The following is a 27,460-nucleotide window of genomic DNA, read 5'->3' on the forward strand; positions in this document are numbered from 1 at the left end:
CATTGTGGGCCCTGTCGCTTGCGCCGGTGGGCGGGCGGGCAGCCGCGCCGCGCGGCGAGCCGGGGGCTGTAGTTCTGGGGCGGGAGCCGGGCGGAAGCCACCGGTGTCCTTCCTCAGTCGCCGCGTTATGACAAGCGGGGCTGTCCCCCCTTCGGCCTCGGGCGGCGGCGGCGTGGAGGAGGAGGAGCGCCGGAGGAAGCGCGGGGCGGGTAAGAGGCGCTCGGCGCCATTCGGGGTGGCTCTGTCGCCTCAGGGGCAATTATAGCGAGCTGCCCCCCCGCGTTACCCCGTCAGGGCCGCGTTCTCCCTTTCCCCTCCACTGGGGCCGCCTCCCGCTCAGCCGCGGCACCCCTGGGGCCCCGGGGCTGAGGCAGCGCCCTGGGCCGGGCGGGCGGTGTCGTCCCGTGTGGCGTACCCACCGGGGCGGGGCGGGCGAGCAAAGAATCCCTCTCCCTTGCTTGTGTTGCAGCCGGCAGAACTGTTTTCGTGGTGTTAACGTAGACAGACGTTACGCTGAGCTTTATCCGTTCAATATTGGGCTTAGGTTGCAGGGAGACGGTAGGCTCGGGCTGGGAAGGGTGGCTGTGGCTGCTCTGACCTTCAGCGTGCTCGGGAGCTCCTTCCCGCGCTGTAAGTGCCCGTAGTTGTGTGGGGCCTCTCCTGGGAGGTTTATGTCACTGCTCTGAGAAGGCGAAGCTTGGTGACATTTTAGTTGTTGTCCTGTTTATGTGTGGATTTGAGGGCAAGGAGATTATGGCTACTGTCAGCTTTTTAATCACATTGTTACATTCTGATCAGCTGCAGTAAGAGTCTCTTTCAGTAAATGTCTGTAATTCTGTCAACCATCCTAGTGAAAAAGTGCTACGTGGATTTGCATCCTTGTTTTTTTTTTGTTTGTTTTTTCTTTTTTGGTTGTTTTAATGTATTTGGTTGGTTTTAATGCAGTCTTCAACTGTAGGCTGTTGCATACATGCTTATTTTTTGGTTATGTTTCAGAGTTACTGTTGACTGATTCTGAGAGACATGCAAATAATTACGAGTAAATAACTTTTCACACGACATTGTAAGGCAACAGTCAGTTTTAGGATTGCTTTCAGATACTTGTTATCTTTCAAGAGATGTATTTCTGAGTAAAAATGGGTAGACTTTTTAATTAGACTTGTAATACTGAGGCTAAAATGAAAAAAAAATAGTTAATTTCCAGTACCTGAAATTTGTCAACCCTCTAGTGATGATGTCACCTATTAGAACTGTGTCAATTTATCCAATTTCTGTTTTGAGCATCTGAAATTATGACTTAAAGAATAGAATGTCGGAAAATAACAGACCTTTCTGATGGTGGTTTGCATCTAACAAAGGGCTTGCTGGGATGAATATTGTGAAGTAGGAGGGTTGTCTTTCAGGAAGTGTAAATGTGATTCATTGAGTACTTTTCCAAGAAGACACAAAAATAGCATTTTCACATAGATGGTTACAAAAGAGATGACATCCTTTTATCTAGTTAGATTGCTAGTGATACTTTGGTGACTGAGTCATACAGATCAGTCTGGTTTATTCTAATAAATACAGAATTGTAACTGTTAAAATGCTGAGCACTGACTGGGGTATATATTAAGAAACCTAAACCACTTCCTTGGGTGAATTTAACTATGCACCAACTGTAAGCGTTAGTGATTTCAGTTAACTTAAACACTATCTGGGTTCACTTCAAGTACACTTTATAGAGAACACACTTCAGTCTTAAAAGAAGCCTCTAACAACTTTTATAATGAAGTATTATTACAGCACTTGCCTCAAGAGCATGTATCACATTTCTGTACTCTCTAACCAACAGATACTGGATTCATGACAGTAAGAGATTGGTACCCCTGTGATCATAACATTACTACGTATATCCATTATTTCTTGCAGTTAGACTTTTTTCTTCTGAAAGAAGAAAACCTGCAAGAAATAATGGATACGTGTAGTAATGTTATTATTGTGCATTTATGGAAAATAATTAGTAATTAATAAAACTTGATATGGGTAGTTCACATAGGTAGCATTCATAGATTCAGATTAAGTTAGACTTCTATTAAGCGTATGCTATTTTTACACTGTGTGTTGAGGGTGATGAAGACAACCTCCAAGCACGTAGGACTTAAAAAAATCTTACGATCAAACAGTGGTATTTAACACTATACAGGTATACATATACATAAAGCATATATAAATGTACTTAACGGGTAGTTTTGCCACTTACAAAGAATTACAAATGACTGATGAGGTGAAAAAGTAAGTTTGGCTTGGTGTAACTGGATAAAAAAAAATGAGGGAACAGTCATGGCCAGCTTCATGACCCCTTTGATATTCATCATCTTGTAAGGGGTTTTCTACAGCTTGTGCTCTGAGCACTTATCCCCACCCCAAATTAAAAACAATCCAGGAGGTAGGGGGAATGTTTAGTTTTGTTTTCTTAGAGTTCCTTTCTTATGCCATATTATTTATGGTTGAATATCTGTTGCAGGTTTGCTTATGATTATTACACTTGTTATTAGGATTGTGTTGCCATAGTCTTTCAAATGATTTTTTTTTTTTTCCCCTTACATGAGAAAAACACAAGCAGTAAGTAGGTTTCTGTAGGGATAGTAATGGCTGAAAATAACAGGTGTTAGGTGCACTGCAAGTGTGATAGACAAAGTTCATGTTAACATAGATTTGTTTTTCAGTATATAGTCCTTTGTCCTTCATCTCATACTATATAGTTGAAGGATTTGGCCTCTGCCTCTGAGCACTAGTCCCAGGAATGTTTTGGCAGCAATTCAGTGCGGTCATGTTTGCTATAAGAACAGAACTGTTTCATTAACCTTGAAATGCAAAATACGCTTATTGTTATTAGCTGGCTTGACATCATTCCAATTTTAGTAATTAAAAAAGGACTGTGTTAATGACCTGATACTTTTTTTTTTTTTTAATTGCATATTTACATAGCAGTAAAATTTGACATCCCAGAATAATTGACTCATTCAGTTTGATTCCTTTTGGAAAATGTATGTTGCCTTCTCTCTTAATCAAGTTAGAATCTTCTTTGTTGTTGACATTTTGTTTGTGGTAGTTGTGGTAGAATGTCTTGCATCCTGTAACTGTAGAGAAGAGCAGATCTAGTTTAGTTTTTCCAAGTGCTTGTGAGGAGTCAACTGCTCTCAACAAACAGAAAACAGCAAGGTTAACAGGATATTTATGTTTGAGTTTGGATGTTGTCAAAATACATGCCAATATTTTGGATATGTTTTTAACTTTTTATGCACAAATTAACACATACATTTGTCTACAGTTTTCAATTGTAAAAGTAACTCCTCGCACCTTCCTGATAATTAAAATTTTAATTACAGTTCTCTAGTGGTAGAATGTCTTCAGAATTACATTCTGAAATAAGATGTCACAACTATCTTTTTGCATCTATCTTGAATTGTTCAAAAGAGTAGTTACAAAAAGAAGACAGCATGTTTTAATATTTTATAGCTATTTCAACTTTTCTAAGGCTTTATTCAATATTGCTTTTGCAAATTAATTTTGGCTGAGATCTTCTGACTCATTAAAGGAAAAATTAATTAAGTGTCCTGCCATGTGGTTAGGAGAACTCATTTTTGTCTCTTTGTTACTAAGATCAAATCATGCACTGAAATGTCAGTGTTTTAATGGAATATGTGGTTCCTATTATTTTAGTTTTTCTTTTTTTAACCTGTTTACTATGGTATCTTACCATTCAGTAGACAAATTATGTATATTTCTTGTAATGCTTTTAACATGTTTTCCAGCCCTTCTTATTTTTTTGTTGGCTATGCTTTAATTTTTCAGTTTTCATTGGGTGTTTTGTCAGGTCTTGTTATAACACTGGTGAATAAGATGACTGTTGCTTGGGTCATAAGTGATAGCCTTCCACGCTGTTTAAAATACTTACTTGTATGAATGGGCTCCAGAATTGCCTTTCTTTTTGAGTTTCTTTTCCATTTGCCATGCACAGATTATCTAGCAAACCTCAGAGCAACTTGGATTCTGTGGGGCAGATGCCAGAGTCACCTAGGACTAGTTCTCACTTCTACAAGATGTCTTTTTCTTAAGCGTGCTATGGGTACTCCTGGTTTTAGATTTACAGATAGCTTATGTTACAAGCCATATGATAGTTGAAATGTCAAACACATACCATGGAGTAAAATTTAATTTAGAGAGCACAGAAATGCACAGGTTGATAGATGTATATGTATGTGTATAAAATGTTGTCTGATACATCCATTTCTCTTGAGTCTTTCTTGAAGAAAGCCTTCTGAGAGCACCACTCCTGCATATAGGCCATTCCCCAATATTTGAATTCTCATTGTTTTTCCCCCTGCTCAGTTAACCTATTTGTAAAAGATTCAGTCATCAATGGGAAATTGGCTTATGAGGGAGTAGGGGGACAGAACTGAGAAGAGGTATATCTGTGGGGAATTAATATAGTAAATTGACAGTGGAAATAACCTTTATAAGTAAATATTAAAAATGGTACCTGAGAAAGTTTTCTGACTTCTGTTTTGGACATGTCTTTCAGCATGATTTAACAATTTTAATTTCTAGACCATCTTTTATAGCACGGTCATGTATTTTAAAGGCATGTTGTAAGCGTTATGGGTTTTATCCAAATGTATTTCAATATAATTGTAACTTGCAGAAGGAATCTGCACTTAGGAAGTAGTTTGATAGCTGCAGAGTAAAAGGGTAATGGAGTCACTTTCAGGGTGGTACAGCAAAGTGTGTTAGCTGGTTGAATTTGCAGAGAAGTTGCCCCATGGCACACTAAGCTAAAGCTATGAGAAGCATTGGAAATGTGAGCATTAACTTTTATGGTGTTTGCTTATCTAGCAGACTTCTCAAAGGCTTTACAAATGAGGTTGCCCATTCAATTCAATAGCTTGATGTTGGCCTGATGCTCTAGAAAACTTTGAGCCAAATGACTTATTTTTATCTTTTTTTCCCCCCCCTCTTCGGTTGAACTGAGATTGACCCAGAACAAATAGTGTTCCTGCTTTGCACTACTTAGAAGGGAGATTGAATCCAGTATTGAGAGGAAGCAGCATTAATTTTTACTTTATTAAAACTCAAAGAAAAAAGATTTATTCGGAGTTGTGAAGAAATTGTCCTATGCAGCTGAGTTTTCTCTCTCTCTACTGTGATTTTTTTTTTTTTTTTTATTTTTTTATTATTGCAAGATAGAATCATCTTGGCTGTGTAGGTCTGCAGTGGTTTTCTTAAGTGTCATCTTCTGCTGTATTGAGTTGTTTTAGGGAGAGGAGTGTGTAGTTAATGCTTTGCAGCAATTCATTTAAAAAACAGCCTCTTGCAAAAAATCACGAACTAGTGTTAGAAGCAGCTATACATTCAAATAGTAAATGTTTCTGAAATCTCAGTCTTAGTATTTTTATTAAATGTCTAATATGGATAATAATTAAAACTGATAAATAATGTGCCTATATAAAAAAATAAATGACAAAGCAAGAAGATACTGCTCACAAGTATGACCTGACCTTAATGGAAGAAAGTTCTTTTTTGATCTTCTGCCAAAGTCTACAAGCAGATGAGCTGGCAGCCTCTAGGCTTTCATTAAAAAGCTCATGCACTTTCCAGTTTGATCTTGTCAAATGAGAGGTTGCTACAGACAGCGAGACAAACCTGTGATTGTTGTGCTTGGTGATGGGAGATTTTAGGGAAACGTTTAAGAGAAAATGTGAAAGTAATGTAAGATTTCAATAGAATTTTGTGTTTACTGAATGTAGAAGGAAAGAAAATTAGACTTCTGTTCTTTTTCAGTTTATATTTTTCTGTCATCTAGGACTAGTCTTGTATTTTACATGGAAGATCAATCCTGGCAGGGGAACAGCAGAATTACTACTTTATTAAACTGTTCTGATAGGTTATCTCAATTAGTCATGGTAGTTTAATTTCTGGTTTAAGTGAATCCCTGCTGAAGAAGAAACACAAATTTTGTCATGTCCACAAAGTAAATTCACGATAGATCCAATTTTTAATTAACAGACTTCTAAAGAGGAAGAGATTAAAACAAACAGTCCTATAAAACTTTTTTTTAACAATCAAAATGCCAAGAATGACGGTTTTGAAATCCTACCTTTACAACCCATCTCTTTAAATAAATGTGGTAGCCTGAAGAAAATTTCTGTTTAGTTGGAGATGCTGCCCTTTAGAGTAAAAGGAAAATGTCTCATTTCAGTGAATGAACCTGTCATACACTAAATATAATATATGGGAGAGGAGGAATGGTATAGACAAATAGGTATTTGACAAAGTTGATCCTGAAGATGGGATGTTATGTCTGCAGGAAAAGACATTTTTAATGCTACATTTAACATGTAATGTGTAAGCTGGGGATTAAAATGTTTGTTAACTTTTTTTTTTTTTTAGTTAAATGATAGTACAGTGAGGAAATTCAGACTGAAAGAGACAAAGTCACATTAATTCATCTGTCTCGTTTGAAAGAGTGACATCTGTTAAACTTTGGCATTCTCTTTGTTTTATTTCTAGATGGCTGAGCTGAGAAGCTCATGAAGCTTCAATGAAATATCCTATAGATACTTCTACTGATGAGTAGTAGCCCAGATGGAATAAGCATGTCCTAAAATGGCAGTAGATCTTGAGTATGAACCAGTCTACAGAAGTGAGTTGATGCCAGATTTGTTACTGTCTTGATGGCCATCACTCTTTATCTAAACCGAAGCCATCTTTCTACCAAAGCAATAAAGGGAGGGTGCACAATCTGACTGCAGAATGCTATTTCCAAAGAAGTGAACTGTGAAGAAAGGACTCATGAATTTTGATCACAAGGGCTTGGAGAGCATCTCTGGTAAGATGAAGAATTAACTGTTATAAATCCTGAATGTAACTAACATGTTATGGACCACCAACCTGAAGACAACTTTAAGTTTCATATTCTTTGTATTGCTTATCTGATATTGCAAATGAACAAAAATGGAGGGTCCTGCTAACTAGCTTGTAAAAATCAGTTTCCATTGTAAAATGCTGTTTATAAAATTCTCAGTGTCAGTAATCAAAATTGGCATTTTTTTCTGTTGAAAAATATTGAAAATAGTCTTAATCTTTAGTGGAAATGTTGCAAAGATGATCATCGAATACCTTTGATATGCAGTATTTTAGCAACTTAGTATTTCTTTTTTTTTTTTGCAGTAATTGTGGAGAGATTAGGGGGGAACATGACACAGGAAGAGCTAAACTTTCCAGGGTTTTGAGTATCATGTTTCTCGGACCGTGATTTCATATGGACGATAATGGAATTTTATATTTGTTCCCTGATTTTTAAGGCAGTATTCAGTTGGTTTTTGTAGTTACTTTAAGATTATGTACGTCTATGTTTATTACCAAATGAAAGGATATAACAGAAGAACAAGAAAAATGTGAATTTCCTTCAGAAGAAGGAAGTGTAAATACGCTAAAGCCAATGAAACCTTACAAAATCAACAGCCGCTAAAAAAGTCTGTGTTTTAGTTCGGTGTATAGGAACAGAGACAGAAATTGAAACTCGTTACATAAATCATATTCAAGAATTTGGAGGGAATCATGGCTAGACCAGCTTCTCAGGAGTTGTGGAGTCAGCTGGCGATGAGGAACTTACAAATATTACAATGTAAATTAAGTGTTGATTCAATAAGTATTCTGGTAATTTGTCTAGTACAGAATAAATATTTTCAAATCTACTGAAGAGTTATAAGGTATTTTATACTATATAGAATATATACTACTGTAGCAATATCAAGTATGTCATATTTAATAATAATGTGCTATTACTGGCATTTACTCACTTTCAGATGTCTGCTCCAGTGAGGACCTTCCTGAGGTAGAGTTGGTGAGCATGCTAGAAGAACAGTTGCCAGATTACAAGTTACGAGTGGACTCTCTGTATCTCTATGAAAATCAAGATTGGATTCAGTCCTCTGCCTGCCATGGCCATCTTCCTGAAATCACTTCTCCAGTTCATGATGAGGAGCCCTTCCGTTACATGAGTGAGTATATCTGGTCCTAGGAGTTTGGGGTTTTTTCCTTTATTGAAGAGAAAACTGTAAATATCAATAATATGAAGTGTTCAAACCTGGAAAATTTTGGACAGGTGGAAGAAAAAGCTGAGTTCAGGGGAAGTGCTTGTGCTTCAGCACTGCAATTCTAAGGGCTGACCTAGTGTTGTGGTTTAGGCCTGGTTGGCAGCCAACCACAATGCAGCAGCTCTCTCTCCCTTCCCCTCCGGCAATGAGAAGGGACAGAGAGCCAGGCTTGGGGTTCAAGATAGGACTGGGATAGGGGAAAATCCCCCTTTTATGATCATGAGCAAAAGGCAGACTCGTTAGGGGAAGAAAAAAAAAGAACATACATTTATTACAGACACTAACAACACATAACAGAGTAGGACAGTGAGAAGCATTGCCACATCTTGAGAACACCTTCCCCCCACCCCTCCCTTCTTCCTGGGCTCAGCTCTGCTCCCGATATCTCTACCTCCTCCCCCAGTGGCGCAGGGGCAGGGAATGGGGGGTGCAGTCAGCACTGCCACTTCCTTCATCTTCAGTGAGGGGAGTGTCCAAAACTTGTTCCTCCTGCTCCATCGTGGTCCCCCTCTCACAGGAGACAGTCCTCCACAAACTTTCTCTGACTTGAATTCCTCCCATGGGCCGCAGCGTTCCCCACACTGCTCCGTCATGGGTCACTAACTTCCTCCGACTGGATTCCCTCCCACGGCTGCAGCCCTTCCCGAGCTGCTCCGGCGTGGGACTCCCCCGCATGCTGCAATCCTCCCAGCACTGAATCACAGCAGCGGGGCTACCTTTTCCCATGAGACCCCAGCCTTCTTCGGGCACAGAACCTTGATCATGCAAGCAGGAGCAACAGGCCATAAATCAATGTCTGCTCCACCATAGGTCTTCATGGGTGGCAGGGGGGGCCGCCCTGCCGTCTCACCACAGGATACAGGGGGGTCTCTGCTCCGGCACACCTCCCCCCTCCTTTCTTCCTCCGTTCCTCCACTGACCTTGGTGTTCACGCAGCTGCAGCAACTCCTCCTCACAAGTCCCACTGCCCGTCACCACGTCCCTTCTTAAATACGTTATCGCAGAGGCGCAGCTGATTGGCTCAATTTCCCAAACAGAAGTGGAGCTGACTTGGAGCTGGGGGAGCTTCGAGAAGCTTCTCACAGGGGGCTGCCCCGATAGCCCCCTCCCCTGCCACCAAAAAACTCCACCACTCACTCAACCCAGGACACCTAGATAGTCCTATGGCTGCCTGATCATTAGATTACACATAGAAATAAGGGTCGGAACATGTGACAGTGAAAAAAGGAGCAGAAAACTAGAATTGCACTAGATTTGATGTAATACAGGAGGTATGGAGTATGAAGCAGCTGTGTTTTCAGGAATGTTAATGATGCTGTTGTTTTTTTGTTGAATTCTTCTCTGATGTTTTCTGTCAGTGTTGCTACTGAAATGCTGTTAATGGTTTCTTCTGAAGATAGAAATGGTGTGAATGCTGGGTAGATGGGTACTAGATCAGTGTTGATCACTGCCTTCCAGTTTTGAAAATACTAAGTAACTTATCATTAAACCTAGCAGGTTGTAAGGAAGAAAATGGACAGTGTCTGATGATATGAAGGAGCCGTTAATATGTTAAAAATCAAATGTATGGAAGGCTGCCAAAAGAATTGAACACTTACTTGCCTGTAGTTTCAAGTGTTTTCATGTGAAAAGAGGAGAATGCATTGTAATCACTTTAGAGAAATGGGGAAGTCCTGTTTCCTCCATTTATTAGAACTATTGGAACAAACCACTTGGGAGGGTGAACCTGGTATTTATTTACAACCTTGGTATTGATACACAATCTGTAATGATTACTTCTTCCTTGTCCATGCCACCTCTGAAAGGGTTTTTTTTGTTGGTGGTGGTGCTTTAAGCCTCCATCCAGAGTCTATAGTAAATTAGTAGTTAAAAGTAAAATATTACCTCCTAAGAATGCAGTACGTGACAATTTAAGACAATCTTGTTATCAGTTAAATTTGCAGGCTTGGAACTCTTTAACTACAGAAAGTGTTTGGAAAGCCGCTTAATGTTTATTGCTTGGTCTGTTTCTGATAATAATATTGCAAGCATAAATGATTTTTTAGTTGAGTGAACACTTTTGTAGTTCATTAGAAGCAGTTGTGGAGTCAGTAGGGTGTGTACTTGCCTCTAATTTTTAATAATGAAGAGGTGGGATCAGAGTCTGTCAGCGCTGGAAGGAACTTTACATCAAACGTGGCTCTGCTGAAGCTCTCCAGTCAACACCTGCAGTTTCAGTGTGATGCAGTACAGGGCTGTGAGAGAATGACCTTCAGTCCATGTGAGCCTGCATTTCCAAACCTCAGTGAGAGGGAGAGGTTTTCATCAGCAATGTTTTGATGAAGGCAGTCGTGTATTATTTGGCTGTCAAGGTACTACAAAAAATGGTGTCTTCCTCTTGCAGCCACGGAGAAGTTCTTTTTAACTATTAAAAGTGTACTGTGAAAATAGTATACTGCTTGTGAGAGTTTTTTGAACAATTGCCATAGATGTTTTCTTGACATTCTCAGAAATGAGCTGTAACAATGATTGACAGTAAGTTAAAAGTAACTATTAGGCATAACATGCAAAACTAATTTAATTTCATCATTTAAGAATACTGTGGTAACTGCCGAGTCATATAAACTCAAGGTAAATACAGTATGTAATGTAGTAGTCATCATATTAGCTTTTTTGAGCCTAGTAACTTACAGGAAGATACTGGAAAGGTCACAGAGATATACAGATAAAAATCAAGATCTAATTATTTATAATCATTGCTGAACAGCTAGTTAGGTGAAATTTGTATCTTCCTTTCTGTTGACTGAAATTGGGAATAAATGTGACAATCATGCTCTCAAAGCATAACATATCTTCCCCTCCCTATATATGTACAGAAACATTTTTATAATTTTTTCCTAAAGAGGATGCTAAACTCCTGGTTTGAGTGAATTTGTAGTTGACATCCAAGGTAAAAAAAAAAAAAAACAATCAACCAACCAAAAACTAAAACCAACAACAACAATGACAACAACAACAAACAAACAAACAACAACAACACCCCCCCAAAACAAACAAACAAACAAACAAAACCAAACAGCACAACAGTTATTGCACTTGAGCTCCTCCTCTTTTTATGGCTGCTGCTGCCTATTTAGGTTTATCCAATGACCAGTTGAGTTCCCACTGGCAGTGTTTTTGGTGAGGTGGAAGAATATTTTCTGCTTCAACCGTGGTAGCATAAGAAGCCCTGAATTACAAAACATCTGTCTTTAGAACTACTTTTGTATGTGTGAACAAAGGGACATGGCACAACATAACAAGAATATTAATCAAAGCGAAGAGTTGCTTGCAGCTTTCACTTGTCAAGGTGAGTGAGGTGAGATTGCACATATGCATGTTCACAAGAGAGAATTATGACAATCTATAATTTTGATCCTATATTGTGCGAAAATAAACAAGAGTTGTATAGAGCCAAGTTTCAAAGCTGTTAGTTCTGTGATTTCATTTATCAGAATAAACACATTTGATTTTGATTTAGGAACCTGCCTGCCTGAGTAACCTTGTATGTAACCAGTGTAAATCTTTATTAAGGTGAGAGCTGGCTATAATAATCTGTCTGTAATGGCTGAAACTTATTTATGTATATGCAGTGAATTTTCCAAATGATGAGTTGGAGTTTGGATGTCCCTTCTCGGCAATGAATATCAGCAACAATAAAACTGACCTTCTAAATGCATGTTATGTTACCGATAGATAGGTACTTTAAGAGTTTCTACTTTTAGAAAGAAATACAATTACTAAATGGTACTGCTGTAAGTTTAAAGCTCCTGAATACTTGAACAACATGTGCTGGGTTTTTATGCCTACTGATCTGCTTGATAAAAAGTGTTTGATTTGTTAGTTTATTTTTCTGTTACGCTATTAGATAAACAGTTCAGTATACCTTTTTCTTCTGTATTGTTCTTTCTGATCTCCTGTATTTCAAAACTGCAAGAAAGTTTCTTTCTATACTAAATTGCAACTTGTTTTTGTTCCTCTCATAGCCTTAGTGTTATGTTTTAATTAGGTTAATCATGGACATTATGTATGGAAAGGACATACATAGCTTATATAACATATGTAAATAAAGGTAGTGTGCACTTCAGCTTGGCACTTCACTAAGTGTGCAGTCCCCAACAAGAACAAACAAAGAAGAAAGCTGAGAATCAATACCACTGTGTATTCAGAGTATGAATCATATTTAAACAAGGTAGAAGAGTCAAGGAAATCTTCAGAAATAGATTTAGACCAAATTCATAGTAATCTCATTTTGAAATGCAGTGATGATGGGTTTAGTTTCAAAACGGGTTAACTTAGACCTTAATTTGAAGCAGATATTTATATATTTGTTAAATTTTTGTTGCTACCTTCTTTACTTTCATGATCCTGATGCCATAAAGCAAAACCAGAAAATTTCTGTTGAACTTGAACAAGCACAAATATCCATCACCTGCAAGTGAGATGTATGATTCTGTGCCTGAAGGGAATCAATTTTTTTTTTTTTTTTTAAATTTCAAGACAGTTTTAATATTGTAAAAATTATGCTTACACATGCAGTTATTTTTTGGTGGTGATGCATCCATGCAAATAAGTCACCTATTGCCTTATATTTTAAATCTTTCTCCTCTTTGTTTTGTTGTTTTGTTTTTTTTTTTTCCCCCTGCATCTTTCGTTTTCTGTCACTCTAGCTCTTATTGAACTTCCTTCCTCCTCCTTGGCTGGATCTCACAAATTTGCACCAGGTAATTAAGATTTCTTCTTTACTAACATCTTCTGTTTCTCAGGACAAGAAGTAGAGCAGACCAGTGCTTTGTGTTTTAGCACTGTGTTTTGTTCAGAGTTGTTGCAAATTCTTCATGGTTTGCTTATTCTTGACTCAGTCATGATTTTCAAACCGTTCTTGTTCTCAGTTGTTTAATAGTTTTACAAACTCTTCAAACTTCACTCAATCAGTAAGATAGGATTTACTGCACCTTCTTAATTGCAGCATACATTATCCCATTTCTTGTTAACTGTTTTAAAGATCATCAACCACTTAAATACATTTTCATGACTAGTCTCAGTTCTCCGTACTTCCTGTGTGTAGCTCTCACACACACTAACGGGAATTTTGTTTCAAGGGTAAAGTCTGCAGGTGTGTTCAGCTATATTTGGATATGCTCCAGTATACTCCTCCCTCTCTCCTGAGCAGGCTGGATGATTTAATAGCTTGGCTGTGTTCAAAAAGTTTAACTTAAGATATTTTTCTTGTTTTTCTAAATGTGAGGATGCGTGAGCACCTCAAGTTTTAGGTAATAGTGCTGAAAGCTGTAAATGCTAAATACCTCATTGTATCAGTCTCCCAAATGAGTACTGTTCCATATTTCTGAAGCTAAGATGCATTTTCATAGCCTCCACCAGTTTAATCAACTAAGTACTATATCGTATGTAAACAACATCACCTGCGTTTTAGCTGTCTCCCTTTCCAGCAGTGTTCTTGTACTTGAGCTACTTCATTAAGTATGTCTTTCTCTTCTCAGTTCTTGGCACAGATAGTGTGGAGCAGAAAACCTGCACTGATGCTGACATGGTCAAACGTCTGTTAGCTGAGGTATGCTCATCTCTGTAATGCTATGTTAATATATTTGAGGACATGTATTTGAGGAAGGGTTTTATTCAGCTCCTGGAAATTTTGGTTCGGTTATCTTCGGGAGCTGCTTATCCAACTCATGGGTAAAAAGAAGCTGCCGATTGAGTTGTACCATCTCAGAAACAAATTTTAGCAAAACTGTGGGCATCCAAGGAGCCAGTGAGGTGTAAGAAAGAAATGTCTTTCTTCTACTTTCCTGTTGCTCCTTGGTTTCTACCCTTTTGTCACTATTCAAGTTAAGAAGTCTGTTCTGGAGAAAGTGTCACTTGAAAGACCAGAGGCCTAAGTATATGTGGCTCTGTATGACTCAACAGAGCCCATATAACCACTCCAGTACTCAGCCCAAAAACCAACACTGCCCTCGGGTTTGGTGCTTTCCCCTCCCTCTGTTACTGCAGCTGACTGTGGAAGAGAATGTGCTACATCAAGAAACACAGTTATGAATGTGTTCTGGGTCCAAATGATGAAGCATTAATGATTGTTCTAACGTTGAATCATTTGAGAATGAAGGGGGGGATCTAAGAGTGGTGAGGCAGTAAGCAATAGCTAGGAAAATCTAAAACTACTCTGAATTTAAATACTGTATCTGATCAAAAGTAAACATTTGTTCTCATTTTGTGAGCAGAAAGATCGGGACCTGGAACTGGCAGCTCGAATTGGACAAGCCCTCCTTAAGCGAAACCACCTGTTGACAGAACAGAATGAAGCACTAGAAGAACAGTTAGGACAAACTCTAGATCGAGTGAGTGATATTTTCCGTCTTTTTTTTTTTTTCCTTCTTTTTAAATTTTTGTGAGGGCAGGAAGAGGAGTAATACAAGTATATTATTTTATTGTGAAAGCAGGTGATTGCTGCCCTAAAACTACAGAAGTATGCTTAGAAGACATTCTCCTAATTGTCATAGTTCAGTCAGCTTTCTTGGTCCAAGAATTGACTCTGAAGACTGCATGTTGTAATTACTGAGCAATTATGAGAATGTTAACTATTATTATATCTACAGCAGGATTGCATTTTCAAAGTGTTTTTTTGACCATCATTCTAATATCCTGCCATTAAACTAAAAATCTAATAATCTAAGTCAGAATAGTAGTTGATATCCGATATGACCTGCTACATAAGAACTTCACAGGAGAAGAAACAGCCAGAAAATGAGCTGGCTTAATGGGGTGCTCATATTAAAAAAAAAAAAAAAAAAAAAAAAAAAAGTATTGAAAACTGAATTCTGCTGAAGCTCTTTACTCCATATGTTTCTTTAAGCACAGATTCTTGATCTAATACTGTCTTTGTTGTTGTTCTTTAGAAAATAATTAAATGGTTGACAACCTATGAAGTATCCCAAGTTTTTTAACCCTAAGGTCAACTGATGTAGTCTAAGTTACAGTGAAATGGATTCAGCTGCTTGTATAGAACAGTAATAAATACATACTCATAATTAACTGTAGGACAGCACAAACATAGGTATTCATATAAACATGTAAATATGCAAAATAGAATTGATCTGAGTGACATCTGTCTCGTCTTGTTTTTATTTGTCCTGCAGTTCATTTAATGTATATATTGAGGGGGAGCAGTCTACACATATGAGTAGATGTCTATCAGTCCTTTTCTCCAGGAAGTTATAATTCAGAAAAATGGCCATAATCAAAATGATAGTTAATATGTTAAAATGTAAACGTATATCAAAGCCACTGGAAAATTATTTTGAAGTAAACTGCTAAAGTAGTCCATTCTTACATTATCTTGAATTTTCAGTCTCCCTTAAAGTGTTAAAATTATTATTTTGTGAACTTTCTGTAAAATAGAGCCTGAATCTTGTGTGCAAATATAAATTGATTGTGACCTGCAAGCTATTTTTTAATCTCATTTTAGACTGGAGCAGTGATATTCCAAGAGGCTGTATAAGTAATGCACTGTAGTATTGTACAGCTAAAATATAATTTACAAGCTGGTGATCTCCTTTTGTCATAGGTTAACCAGCTGCAGCACGAACTGTCAAAGAAAGATGACCTGCTTCGTATTGTTTCGATTGCTTCCGAGGAGAGTGAAACAGATTCCAGCTGTTCCACACCACTTCGTTTCAATGAATCTTTCAATATATCACATGATCTGTTGCAGCTGGATGTCTTGCAAGATAAACTCAGGGAGCTGGAAGAAGAGAACCTTGCACTCCGATCAAAGGTATGTCCAACTTACACTGTGTACCACATATGCTGGATATGAAATAAATCAGGATGGTTTAAAAATCCAGCATTTGGGTTTCTTTTGAAGTATATGACTATTTTGTATCACAGTATTTAAATCATACCCAAACACTTTCCCTCCACCCACCACATCCTTCTGTTTCATTCATTACTACTCATTATCTCCAGAGTCCTCTAGTAGTCCTTCCTCAATGCCTTTATGGTATGTGAAAGAATGTGGGAACGTATGTAAGCACTCAGCAAAATACTTGGACCCATCAGGCCCTCAAGTCTGTGTGACCTGTTCTGATATAAATCTGACTGTGATGAGTAGTAGTATCTTGGGAATTCAGTTGCATTGACATTACATTTTTGTCAGCCTATATTCAATATTATGGGTTAGTGAGTTTCTACTCAAATTCTTTTAAAGACACAGTTAGTTTTGACTATGTGATTAGTCTCTGTATTTTAATTGGTCTGTATCTAATTGGTATAAAATGTGAATACAGGCACTGCACCATTGCAAGGATAGAGGCTAAATGGCCACACAAAATAGATGGCCGTAAAAGTCATGGAACCAACAGAAAAGGTTTGCAAGGATCAGAATCTACAAATGCAGTATCTCTTCTTCAGAAGTGGAGAGTGGAACTTGTCAAATTTAAAATTGTTTAAAAGTGGGGGGTTTTGTTGTTTTTAAGAAAAGGGGGGTGTTTGTAAGGAAGGTGCTGTTTTTTTCTTTGGTGTGTGTGGTTTTCTTGGTTTGGTTTTGGCTTTTTTTGTGAACCTTTCCCAATACAAACTTGTTACAACAGAGACTAGATTCCTTTAATGTGAACAAAATATACTTTTCCCTTCATTATCTCCGAACTATTCAGCCTGAGATGCACAACCTTCCTAAAATTCCGTAAGACCAAATGGATAGTTTAGTAGTGCTGGAGGAGAAGATCAGACTGCTTCTATTATGCCCCTAACCCTGTATATGATTATAAAACTTTACACACCAGGGATGAATTTAGTCTAATGCAGTGTGGAAGAAATGGAGGTGAAAAGAGACTGCTGTCATTCTGTGGTATAACATAACCTTCACTGATTTGAAATATCCTCCATCACATTGAGCCTGTATTTGCTGCTTTTTTTTTTTTTTTTTTTTAATTTTCACATGACAGCATTATGTAAAGAAGTGTGTTTGTTTGCACTTGTGTAGCTGTACTTCTTGCTTGGATAATTGTTAAACCCATTTGCTAAGTTTTATGGCCAGTCTCTTACTGGCAAACCATCCTGAATATAGAAGACTTGATTGTGCAAAATTTAATATTATCATCCTCACTGTTGAAATGGATGTGGGAATCTAGTCTGCTTGATGCTGTTAAGACCATTTGTGATACTCAGTCTCTGGCACAGAAAATTTACAGTCTAAATAGACTAATTGCAGAATATGGAGAAAAGCTGTTCTACTGAGTGCTTTTTAGGGCCATAAAAGATGTCGCTAACATCATTCAGTTTTCAAGGTCTCTCTGCCTTAAGAAGTTTTGAAGCAAATCCAATTGCTTACTTCTGATAACTGTGTTGGTTTACTTTCCCGACCAAATCACATATTTTTGCAACAATTTTTTATTAGAAGCATGAGAAAGATCAAGTTTTGTTCATGTGTCTGATCTTTCACTCAAAAGACCTATACAATTCAGGGAAACAGATTATGGTGGAAAATGGCTAGAAAGTATGACCAGATGCATAGAAATTAAAAAAAAAGATAGGTAAGAGAGGAGATTCCTCAGGTGCAAGAATTTCCAAAATAAAAATTAACAACATTAATATATATATCGATAAACGGAAATTGGAATACCAATAATTTTCTTGAAGGCTTGCCATCTGAAGACAGAAACCATTACATATGAAGAGAAGGAACAGCAGCTGGTCAATGACTGTGTCAAAGAGCTCCGTGAGTATCCAGGCTGTATCTTGCAATGGCAAAATGGGATTTGAAATACGTAGTGCCTACACCTTCTTAGCTATCTGTGAATCCAAAAATGAGCTTCAGTAATTCATGCCAATTATTCAAGTCTTGCTCTTTACCCAAATGCAAAATTGTTTCTGTATTTTGTCAGGTTTCACTCTGGCATTCAACTTCAGGTATGTGTACTGTGTTTAGAAAGAGAAAATGAACACAAAATCTAATGTTCAGAGTCTTCTTAAACTGAAGCCTACAGACACGGGAAAATCAACAAAATACACTTCTTGTATAGAATATTCAGCACACATGACATTGAAATGTATCAGTGGATATACTCTTAAATGTTCATTCTATATATTTATGAACACATTGGTTTATTTTTAAAATACATGTTATGAACCAAAGCATTTAAATTGGCAAGTGTTTTATCTTGTGTAGAACAGTTGTCCATACTTCCTCTGGGGACAACTTATTTGCAAAGAATTGCAGCTATTCTTACACAGATGCATGTAAGTATTCTGAAACAGTAAGAAACAATCCTTGGTTTTGTGTGGTGATTGTGTAACCTGGTGGTACAGTTTTTTTATCCGTAGTCATTTGATGTGTGCGACTTCCTTTGTGCATAATAACGTTAAGCTTATATTTTAACTAGCAGCTGGGTTGCTGCTTGATTTTTCTTGTTCCAGATGACCATAAAATACTATGAATTGATAGTATGGTTGTTAATTTACTCTGCTCCCTCAGAGAACATATATATCCTTTGCAAATAGAAGTTATTTCATATGAGCTTTCCTGTTTTACTTCAATGAGAATGTATGCGAGTTCTGTTTTGTCCAATTTTATAGCACATGTAGGCATGCTAGGTAATTTAGACTCACAGAAATGATCTTCTTTCAAAGGATGTCTAGTCTACAGCTTTAAAATTTGTGTCTTCAGGAAAAAGATATCTGATTGTGAGCTTAAATGTCTACAGGCCCATGGGCAGGACCTTGTTCTGCAGTAAACCTGTGCGGTACAATAACCACTAAATTTGCAGTGTGACCTTTATGCGTTTGATCAAACTTTATTATGACTTTGCTATGCTTTCAGGGCAAGTCTGCAAGCAATATTAACTGCATAAAAGTATTTCAGCTCTTTGAGATGCTTTGTCATCTCACTTGATGAAGTGCTTGCTCAAAGAAAAAAACAAACTGGAAATTGTGTAAGTGGGTCTTTGGGGAATAGATAGTGACCAGAGTCAAGAGCTGAGTAGGTGTCAGATATTCTGTCAGACAAGATCTGACAAAATGCCTTTGTTCACAGAGAGTTGTAGTTAATAACAAGATCAATTCAGAGCCTGATTTCTTCAGCATATTCCAAGTCTAGCCTTGGTCATGAACCAGTATGTCATTTGAAATTGTTTATAGCAGCTTACCTTTGGATTTTATTATGGTCATGTCACATACCTGTGATACGTATTTCAGGTTCTGCATATTTAGCTCTTAGTATGTTACATCTACATTTGAACTTTCTCCTTCTCCTCCCCACTGTTTTTATTTTCCTTATGGATGTTCTAAGGCACCTACTCTTACGTACTATGAATTGATTCCCTAAGAGTGTTAGTCGTTTTGCAGATTGTTGGTGACTTTCACTGATCGTTTCTGGGTTTTGGGTTTGGTTTGATTTTTTTTTTTTTATTTTTTTTTTTTGTCATTTCTTGGGAAAAGCTCTCTACTAAGCTCCTTTTATGTTTCATAGGGCAAACAAATGCTCAAATTTCCAGAATAACAGAGGAGTTGTCAGAGAAGAGTGAGGAGTTGGTTCGCTACCAGGAAGAAATCTCATCCCTCTTGTCTCAGATTGTTGATCTTCAACATAAACTCAAAGAAGTAAGTGTACATGTGTGTGTTTGTGTGCACATGTGTGTGTGTGCGCATGTGAACACTGGTGCTTACAGCAGGTAAAACACTGCAAGCGAGTGGTTGTTTTGGGAAAGTGTGGCAGAGGATCAACTCTCAGAAAAGTTGTCTGAGAAAATGATGAGCTCCTTTTTGTGCTTGCAGCATGTGATTGAAAAGGAGGAGCTGAAACTTCACTTACAAGCTTCTAAAGATGCTCAGAGACAACTGACAGCAGAGGTACTTAAGACTTCTATGTGTATACGTTTAGATAAATGTTTGGGATAGAATACAAGAGAAAGAAAACTAAGAATGGGAACTACTGCTTTTTAATTATGTAGGGCTTTTAATTTTTCAGTGTGGTTGGAGTGATATGATTGAAGGAAAAGAATAATTATTTTTGTTTAAGTCTACACAAGTATTGTAGTAGTTGACAGGAGTATGAAAGGTAAAGAAGGTGATCCAAGTAAGGGGGTCTTACTATTATTAGTAGTTATGAGAAAGAGTGTTTTAGTTTGAATATTACTAATTATATCACCAATACTGTAGCTTAGTAGATTTTAAGGAAGTTCTCTTTTTTGCTTCTTTGGCATCAGCAGTTACTATATTTGCAGAGTTGTTTGATGTGTTTTCCTTTGGATTTTGTCATACTTTTTACTCTTTCGAATCTTAATTTGGACTTCATGCTTCATCACTAGAATCATTGCAGGACTATGCTGTCCATTGTCCATTCCAGCTGTTGTCATGTGCTGTGCAGTTGGAAAAATATTACAGTGTTGAATCAGTCAATATAGGTTTCTGTAGGAGTTAAATTAGTTTCATTCTGTCTTTTCATTGAAGCTTACTGGTATCATGTGATGGCCTCTCTTCTCTTTCAGCTACATGAGTTGCAGGATCGGAATGCTGAGTGTCTAGGGATGTTGCACGAATCACAAGAAGAAGTGAAGTTGCTGCGCAGCAGGGCCAGCTCTGTTGCTTGCCTCTGCCACCGCCAGTCATGTGGAGCATTTCCTGTGGTAATAAATACCGCTAGCGTGGTATACACTTAGTGGCACATACAGCCTGTAGCAGCATACAACTATATGAGCAAAACAGCCATTACGGGAGCTGCAGCAGGGACTACTTTGTAGTAGGGAAAGGAGCTGATCTAATGGTTTTTCAGATCTTTACTGTGTACACTTTTGAGAATTTTTTTATTGGGAAACTAACCATTCACTTGACACATTGTGATATTAAAATTATTTTTCCTTATGCCTTTTCTGCTAAATAAGAGAATTGGCATGTTCCACAGCCAGTGCTCAGTTGTACTAGTATATTGTTCAATGTTGATGTGAATTTCATAACTTGACAGTGTTTCTTTAAGAAACAAAGCATCTTTTCAAGAGTTCAGTGAGTATTTTTTGTCCTTTATGTAGTGTGTGATGTAATTTGATGTCTTTTTATCTTTAAGCATCATCAGAAATGCATGAGCTTAGACTAATAGCCAGAGATTATTAAACAAATAGAAAAGGGTTAAAGGCATGCATTTTCCTCCTCTTATGAATGTCAGGTATGTTCTGATTACTGTACTCTCAAAAATTTGAGCTGTGCTGGGAATTGGTCAGGTTTTGGTTGGTATATACAGAATCTCTCACATAGATGTTTGATCTTGTAAGAAGTGCTATTACAATTGTAGCTTAACTTAAGAAACAAGTGTAAAAAGTACCAAGAAAAAGAAGATCTTGACAATGAAAACTGAACCCATACTGGTTATACATAGGAGTAGTTATGGTGCAAAACTCCCCCCTTTGCCCTTCCCTCAAAGACCTAAGGGTTTGTCCAAAACATACTGACACTGGGGAAACAAATGAAGATCCTTTGAGTGGTTTTTTTTAGAGATGTTTTCTGCTAAAATTGTTAGGAGGAAGACTTTAATCTAATTTGTCAACTCTTCTGGTTTCCATTTTTCTCTAGGATTCCCTTGCAGCAGAAATTGAAGGGACAATGCGAAAGGAATTGAGTCAGGGTGATGAATCTGTTCTCTCCAAGCAAAAGTATGTTTTCATATGTATATGTGCTATTTTGATATTTTTCCATATGCTTGTATTAAGTAAGGTGAAACTGATTTCTGGAAATCTATAAATGTGAATGTTTCCTCTATAATAAGCTTTCTACATAAATTAATAAAAAAAGCTTTGTGTATTTGGTAATCTCTTCAACTTGGAAACCCACTGTTCTTATTTGATTCTATGACCAAGTTGAGAATTTGCTAAAAGGATGTTATTTCATTCTTTAATTTTTGAGATTTTTGATGCAAAATCTCTGATGCACTGCATTAGTTTTATCCCTTTTAATTCTTACAGAAAAATTCTCAGGCAAATTAAATTATAGCTGAAAGACTGATAACCATTTCCAAAGTCCTGAAGATCTGTTCCTGGATCTCTTACTTCTGAACAAGAAGTAATAAATTAAATACAGGCTTTTGAAAGTATATATAAATCAAATCAAATGAATGCTCCTGAATGTTCTCAAGTGGTTCTCAATAGAGGTTCAGGTTTTTCAGTTCGAAGTAAGTGGTAACTTAATGGAGTCGTACTGAAAACGTGAGTGTCTTAGGCAATACTGTTTTTCTGGGCTTAAATCTTTTTAGTCAGGGCTTTTCAGAGTTTTTAAAGTCTTTTGTTTGGAGCTTTTTCTGTATTATATCTTTTTCAAAATGCTTCTGAAAACCACATTTGTTGGCTTATCGTTTCTGCAGGGGTCAACAGAAACGAGTATTTGACACTGTCAAGGTTGCTAATGTCACTCGTGGCCGCTCCTCTTCCTTTCCTGCCCCATTGCCAATCCCTGGATCTAATCGGTCAAGTGCTGTTATGACAGCAAAGCCCTTTCAGTCTGGTGTACATCGGTTGGAGAGCCCCACACAGATGACCAAGAGGAGCAGCTCTGAGAAGGATTTGAAGTAGGGAACACATCCTGTTATTTTTCTAAACTGAACTGATTCAGAACAAAATCCAGAATGGAACTCTGCTGTGTAAGAGAGAAATAGTTAATTTAGTGGTCTTGATATCTATTATTATTTGATGTTTCTCACAGAGACACTCAAAATCCTGGCCAGCCAGGAACCTCTGGAGATAAGGACTTAGTCACAGCTCTGCACAGGCTCTCCCTTCGTCGTCAGAACTACCTGAGTGAGAAGCAGTTCTTTGAGGAAGAATGGGAGCGAAAAATGCATTTGCTGGCTGAGCAGAAGGAAGGAGCTAGTGGCTGTAGTACACCAACAGAGAGCTCTTTTTCCCTGGGTACAAACTCAGAATCGACTGATCTGTCTGCCAGCTCTAGTAATCTTCGTGCCCTCCTACCAGAAAAATTGCAAATTGTCAAACCCATTGAAGGTAAGAGGATGATCTTCATTCTCTTATCAGCAGGAAAGGATTTTACATTAATTTGCCAACTAAATCATTGTCTGTGTGTGTATAGCTAGGTACGATATGCAGTGAGAGGAAGTAGTAGTATTTGGTATGTTATGTGCCAAATAGCTCAGCAGTATCACTTTCTACTTGGCTTTCTTACATAGTGCTAAGTGTTAGGCTTTTTCTTGACATTGCCATCCAAGTGTGTCATGTGTCTCACAGTGTTGGCACCAGGTGGCTGCAGTTGTTTTGATCATGAAGTCTTGTAACTCAATACAGTAGTAGATAGCAGCTCTTTAAGACACTTTTCTTTTGTCACACCAGGATCTCAGACCCTTTTTCACTGGCAGCAGCTTGCTCGACCCAACCTAGGCACCATTCTTGACCCAAGACCAGGTGTTGTTACAAAAGGTTTTACCCCTCTGTCTGATGATACTGTGTACCACATCTCTGACTTGGAGGAGGATGAGGAGGAAGAAGGTGAAGAAGGTATAACATTTCAAGTGCAACAGTCCTTCCAGGAGGAAAAGAAATGTACAGTGGCAAAGCCAGTGGCAGGGATTTTCCTGCCACCTATTACTTCAGCAGCAGTACCACTCACTGGTAAGATGCATTGTTAGTGTTTTTTCCTCTTGCAGTGTTTTTTTCTCAATGGAAAGTATTTGACCTTGCAACAATGGTGTCTTTGCTCTTTACTTAAACAAAAGAATTAGCAGTGATAATAACACTGTCTTAAGCTTTGCTTTGATTAGTCTTTACCTGTCTTTATTTTTACCTCAATGGATGTAAATTCCTCATGTTGCAGCCTCGAATCCAGGGAAGTGTCTGTCTTCCACAAATTCCACGTTTACCTTTACTACCTGTAGGATCCTTCACCCATCTGATGTCACTCAAGTTACTCCCAGGTATGATGACTGCTGACATCCTGAATGTTGCTGCATAGAATTGATCAGTTGCTTTCTAGCTTCTGATACATGGATCGGTTTCAAAAAATACCAGGGCAGTTAGGCAACACATAGGATGTTACTCATACAAACAGTTGTAATTTTAAAGGGGGAAAACTTCAAATTCTCTAGAGTGAGAATAAAAACAGGGTAGGGTAACTCTTAAGGAACTAAATTTATATTCCTAAATAGCAAATGTCTTGTATACCTATTGTAAAAAACAAAAAACAAACTACTGTAATTTCTTTTTTCTGATTGTGTCATCATTTTTTTTAAACTAAGTTATTACTGGATATCTGTGTTGATATTCTATCTAATATAGTATAAGTGACCAGAGAAGGGAAATTCGTTGATACTTACACTAAAAAGTCTCTTCTAAATGCTTCTCGGAACAGCAATTCTGAATCTACTAAAGCTGAAACTGTCACAGCTAATAGCAATAGTTTACTTTCTCTTGAGCCGTCTGTATACTAAAAGATAGATATAGAGCAGAGCAGGTATAAATATGTCTAACTGTGTGCATCTTCTCTCTTTCATTTTTGTTTTATTTCAGCTCCATGAGTGCCACATTTTCACTTGGAAATACTGGCAGCAGTATGGGAAACCAAGTAGTGAGTACTCCAGCCGTGTCTTACAGGCTTAGTATTGGAGAATTCGTCACCAACAGAAGAGATCCAACTACTACCTTCAGCAGCACAAGCAGTCTGGCTAAACTTTTGCAAGAACGTGGCATCTCTGCCAAGGTTTACGATAGTCCTGTATTAGAAAAATTGCCTTTGCTGCAGCTCCCTCGAACTCTTCCCATTCCTTCTACTCCACCAAATTCTCCCTCACGTTCACCTTGTCCTTCCCCTCCCCCATTTGAGCCTCGAGTGCATCACTCAGAAAATTTCCTGGCTTCTCGACCAGCAGAAACATTCTTGCAAGAAATGTATGGCCTGAAGCCCTCGCATAATGCTCCAGATGTAGGCCAGCTGAAAATGAACCTCGTGGACAGACTGAAGAGGCTGGGTATTGCCAGGGTGATCAAGCCCCCTGAGACACAGGACCACAGGAAGAATCAGGGTCCAGAGGTTAGTTTGCAGAGGCAGGACTCTGCTGTGTTTTTAAATGCAGGTAGCAACTTAATGGCAGGACTGAGAAGAAACCAGAGTCTTCCAGCCATGATTGGAGCATTGGGAGCTCCAGTTTGCACACAGTCATCGAAAATGGATATCCTCAAGGAGGACTTACTGGTCTGAAAAGTTACTGATTTGTGGCATAGAAGTGAATAATACATGAGGGATAAACATCCAGTACAGGCATTGTTAGATGTGTTGCAGAAGAGTTGGAGAAGGCATGTGCATGTTAAAGATGTGGGAGAGAGAAGTGTTGGGATCAAGGAGATAAAGAATGTTGCTTGGCTTTGAGGAATAAGGCTTTTGTGGAAAATAAGAAAGAATAAACCAAAGCTTAGTTTTGAGATGCCCTTCAGAATCTGTCTTAAGCAAAAACAAAGTATCACTATAGACATTCTCAGTATTTTAACATTTTAAACTGTATGTGGAGAACTGCCTTGCAGGTGCTGTTCTATTTTTTCTACCATATAACCATAGTATTTTCCTAGCTGTTAGCAGTCAGGCTGTATCATTTAAATATAATATTAAAATAAGTCTGACCAGCATTATTGATCCAGGTTCCTCTCTGTAGCAAGTAAATATGAAAACTTGGATTTTTTTTTTTTTTTTTTTTTTATTATTGTATTTTCCATTTCAGAAACTACTCTTTTGAACTCCTCCCCACTTTGAGAAGCAGGAGAGAACCTTTAATTCTATGTAAGAAAACAATACTTCTGTTTACAAACATAGAAACTAGTGGTGGGGATTAATAATTTGAAAGAGTGCAATTGTGCTAGTGAAGTATTAACAGAAGTTAATTTATTTCCAGAGCTTCTGAAACACAGAGAGGAAGGTGCAATGACTAAGAATTAAGAAGCAGGAAAGTATGTATTAGGGTGAAAACTTCAGGCTAAGAAATCTTTCTAAAGTGTGCTGTGCATCTTTTTAAATCAAGGTATTTTTGCACATACAAAAAAAAAATCTCAGGCCCGTCTCAGTGTTGCAAAAGGAGATAAAACCTAGGTACTTGATTCAGGGTTTCTTTTTATTTTACAGAAGCAGAGAGCATTTTCTTCAAGACAAGTGTCAGAAATTCAGTAAGCTGACTCTTCTCTTGACAGGTGGCCATTCTGTGTATTTCAGATTTCTGCAGTAAAACCCATGCCTTTCATTCACTTATTTCTGCTTTTAGGCAGGATTCTGTTTAAATATTAAGAGCAAAATTTACCAGTCTATATTCAGAAACAGGAAGATGAAAGCTAGTGCTCTTTGAAGCATTTTTAATTAACATAAATTGGTTTTGTCTGCATTAAAATCATGTGTTTTGATGATGGAAAGTGGTTCTGAATGTGATTCTGAACAAAGCTAAGGCAGACTTCCTGTCTCAGAAGTCAGTTTTAGAAATCTGATTTCTGAGTGGTGATCGGCAGATTACTGCCTCTGCTGCTTTTTGGATTCCTTCCTGTCCAGGGTTCTAGTCATAACTGAATAATCTACAACAGATGTATAGTGTAACTTAAAGAAGAAAAAAGTTTGCCCCAAATTCCTCAGAGGAATGGGTCTTTGCTAGTGACCTGAATGGAAACAGGTTCTTAATCTCTGTGTAATTTTTCACTGTACCTATCAACATCTTAAAAATTTTTTAAATTTCAAAGTTTAGTTTCTATACAATCAGGTAAAACGGTCAAAGCTTACCTTGCTTGTTACTGTGTACGTGGGACATAGCTGGTGTCTGTCTGGGTGCGTGGTGTGAGGCATCAGTAGAATTACACTGATTTGCATTTGCCGTAAGACACATCCATTATAATTGGCACCCTTGTTGATGCAGGACTGAGTGAAGTAGAGCAGGAAAAGTTTCTTAGCCTGGTTTATAGGAAAGTTGTAATGTGGCCTTTCTGCCTTTATACTTCTATACATCTTGTGATGAGTCTTTGATGTAACAGTCTTTTTTTGTAAAAGGAAAAAGAGTAAGCACTTCAAACTTGCACAGGGATTCCTAGCAGAAGCTTGTCTGTCAGCAGCGCACAGAAATATTCAGGAACTCCTGGAGTTGCCTTTTGGTATCAAAGCAAAATCTTACACTTACAAAAGGTGAATTTTACTTAAAATACTATATACGGGTTAATTTTTTTAAATGAAAAATATTTAATTTCTTCATGTAAGTATTTATGTTTGTATGTACTTAGCTGTGTATGGGGTCTTGCCTAGCTAAATAAGGTAAGAGTGAAGGAGTGAGGGGAGGCAATTTT

The 27,460-nt window shown here is 37.8% G+C and overlaps 1 protein-coding gene across 2 annotated transcripts; it reads left to right on the plus strand.

The window, feature by feature from the left end:
* Positions 1-115: 115 nt before the first annotated feature.
* TRAK2 (trafficking kinesin protein 2) lies at positions 116-25,866 on the plus strand. Of its 2 annotated transcripts, XM_042783983.1 has the most exons (17): positions 116-209; positions 6,553-6,871; positions 7,851-8,045; positions 12,830-12,883; positions 13,661-13,731; positions 14,396-14,512; positions 15,739-15,948; positions 17,811-17,889; positions 19,639-19,769; positions 19,944-20,018; positions 20,657-20,794; positions 21,732-21,811; positions 22,516-22,719; positions 22,854-23,152; positions 23,495-23,773; positions 23,976-24,075; positions 24,668-25,866. In XM_042783983.1, exons 2-17 carry the CDS (start codon positions 6,835-6,837, stop codon positions 25,353-25,355), a joined length of 2,757 nt encoding a protein of 918 aa, XP_042639917.1. In that variant the 5' UTR covers positions 116-209; positions 6,553-6,834; the 3' UTR covers positions 25,356-25,866. The 2 variants fall into 2 exon arrangements, with proteins under 2 accessions (XP_042639917.1, XP_042639918.1); XM_042783984.1 differs by lacking the exon at positions 12,830-12,883.
* Positions 25,867-27,460: the final 1,594 nt, after the last annotated feature.

Source organism: Tyto alba, unplaced genomic scaffold (genome assembly GCF_018691265.1).
Source record: "Tyto alba isolate M040663 unplaced genomic scaffold, T.alba_DEE_v4.0 Super-Scaffold_7, whole genome shotgun sequence".
Classification (NCBI taxonomy): domain Eukaryota; kingdom Metazoa; phylum Chordata; class Aves; order Strigiformes; family Tytonidae; genus Tyto; species Tyto alba.

Bases quoted from the DNA above. Each gene is read 5' to 3' on its own strand.
- TRAK2 (XM_042783983.1), top strand. From the start codon at position 6,835: ATGAATTTTGATCACAAGGGCTTGGAGAGCATCTCTG. The intron at 15,949-17,810 runs GTATGTCCAACT...ATTTTCTTGAAG, and splicing joins ACCTTGCACTCCGATCAAAG to GCTTGCCATCTGAAGACAGA. The intron at 20,795-21,731 runs GTAATAAATACC...ATTTTTCTCTAG, and splicing joins CATGTGGAGCATTTCCTGTG to GATTCCCTTGCAGCAGAAAT.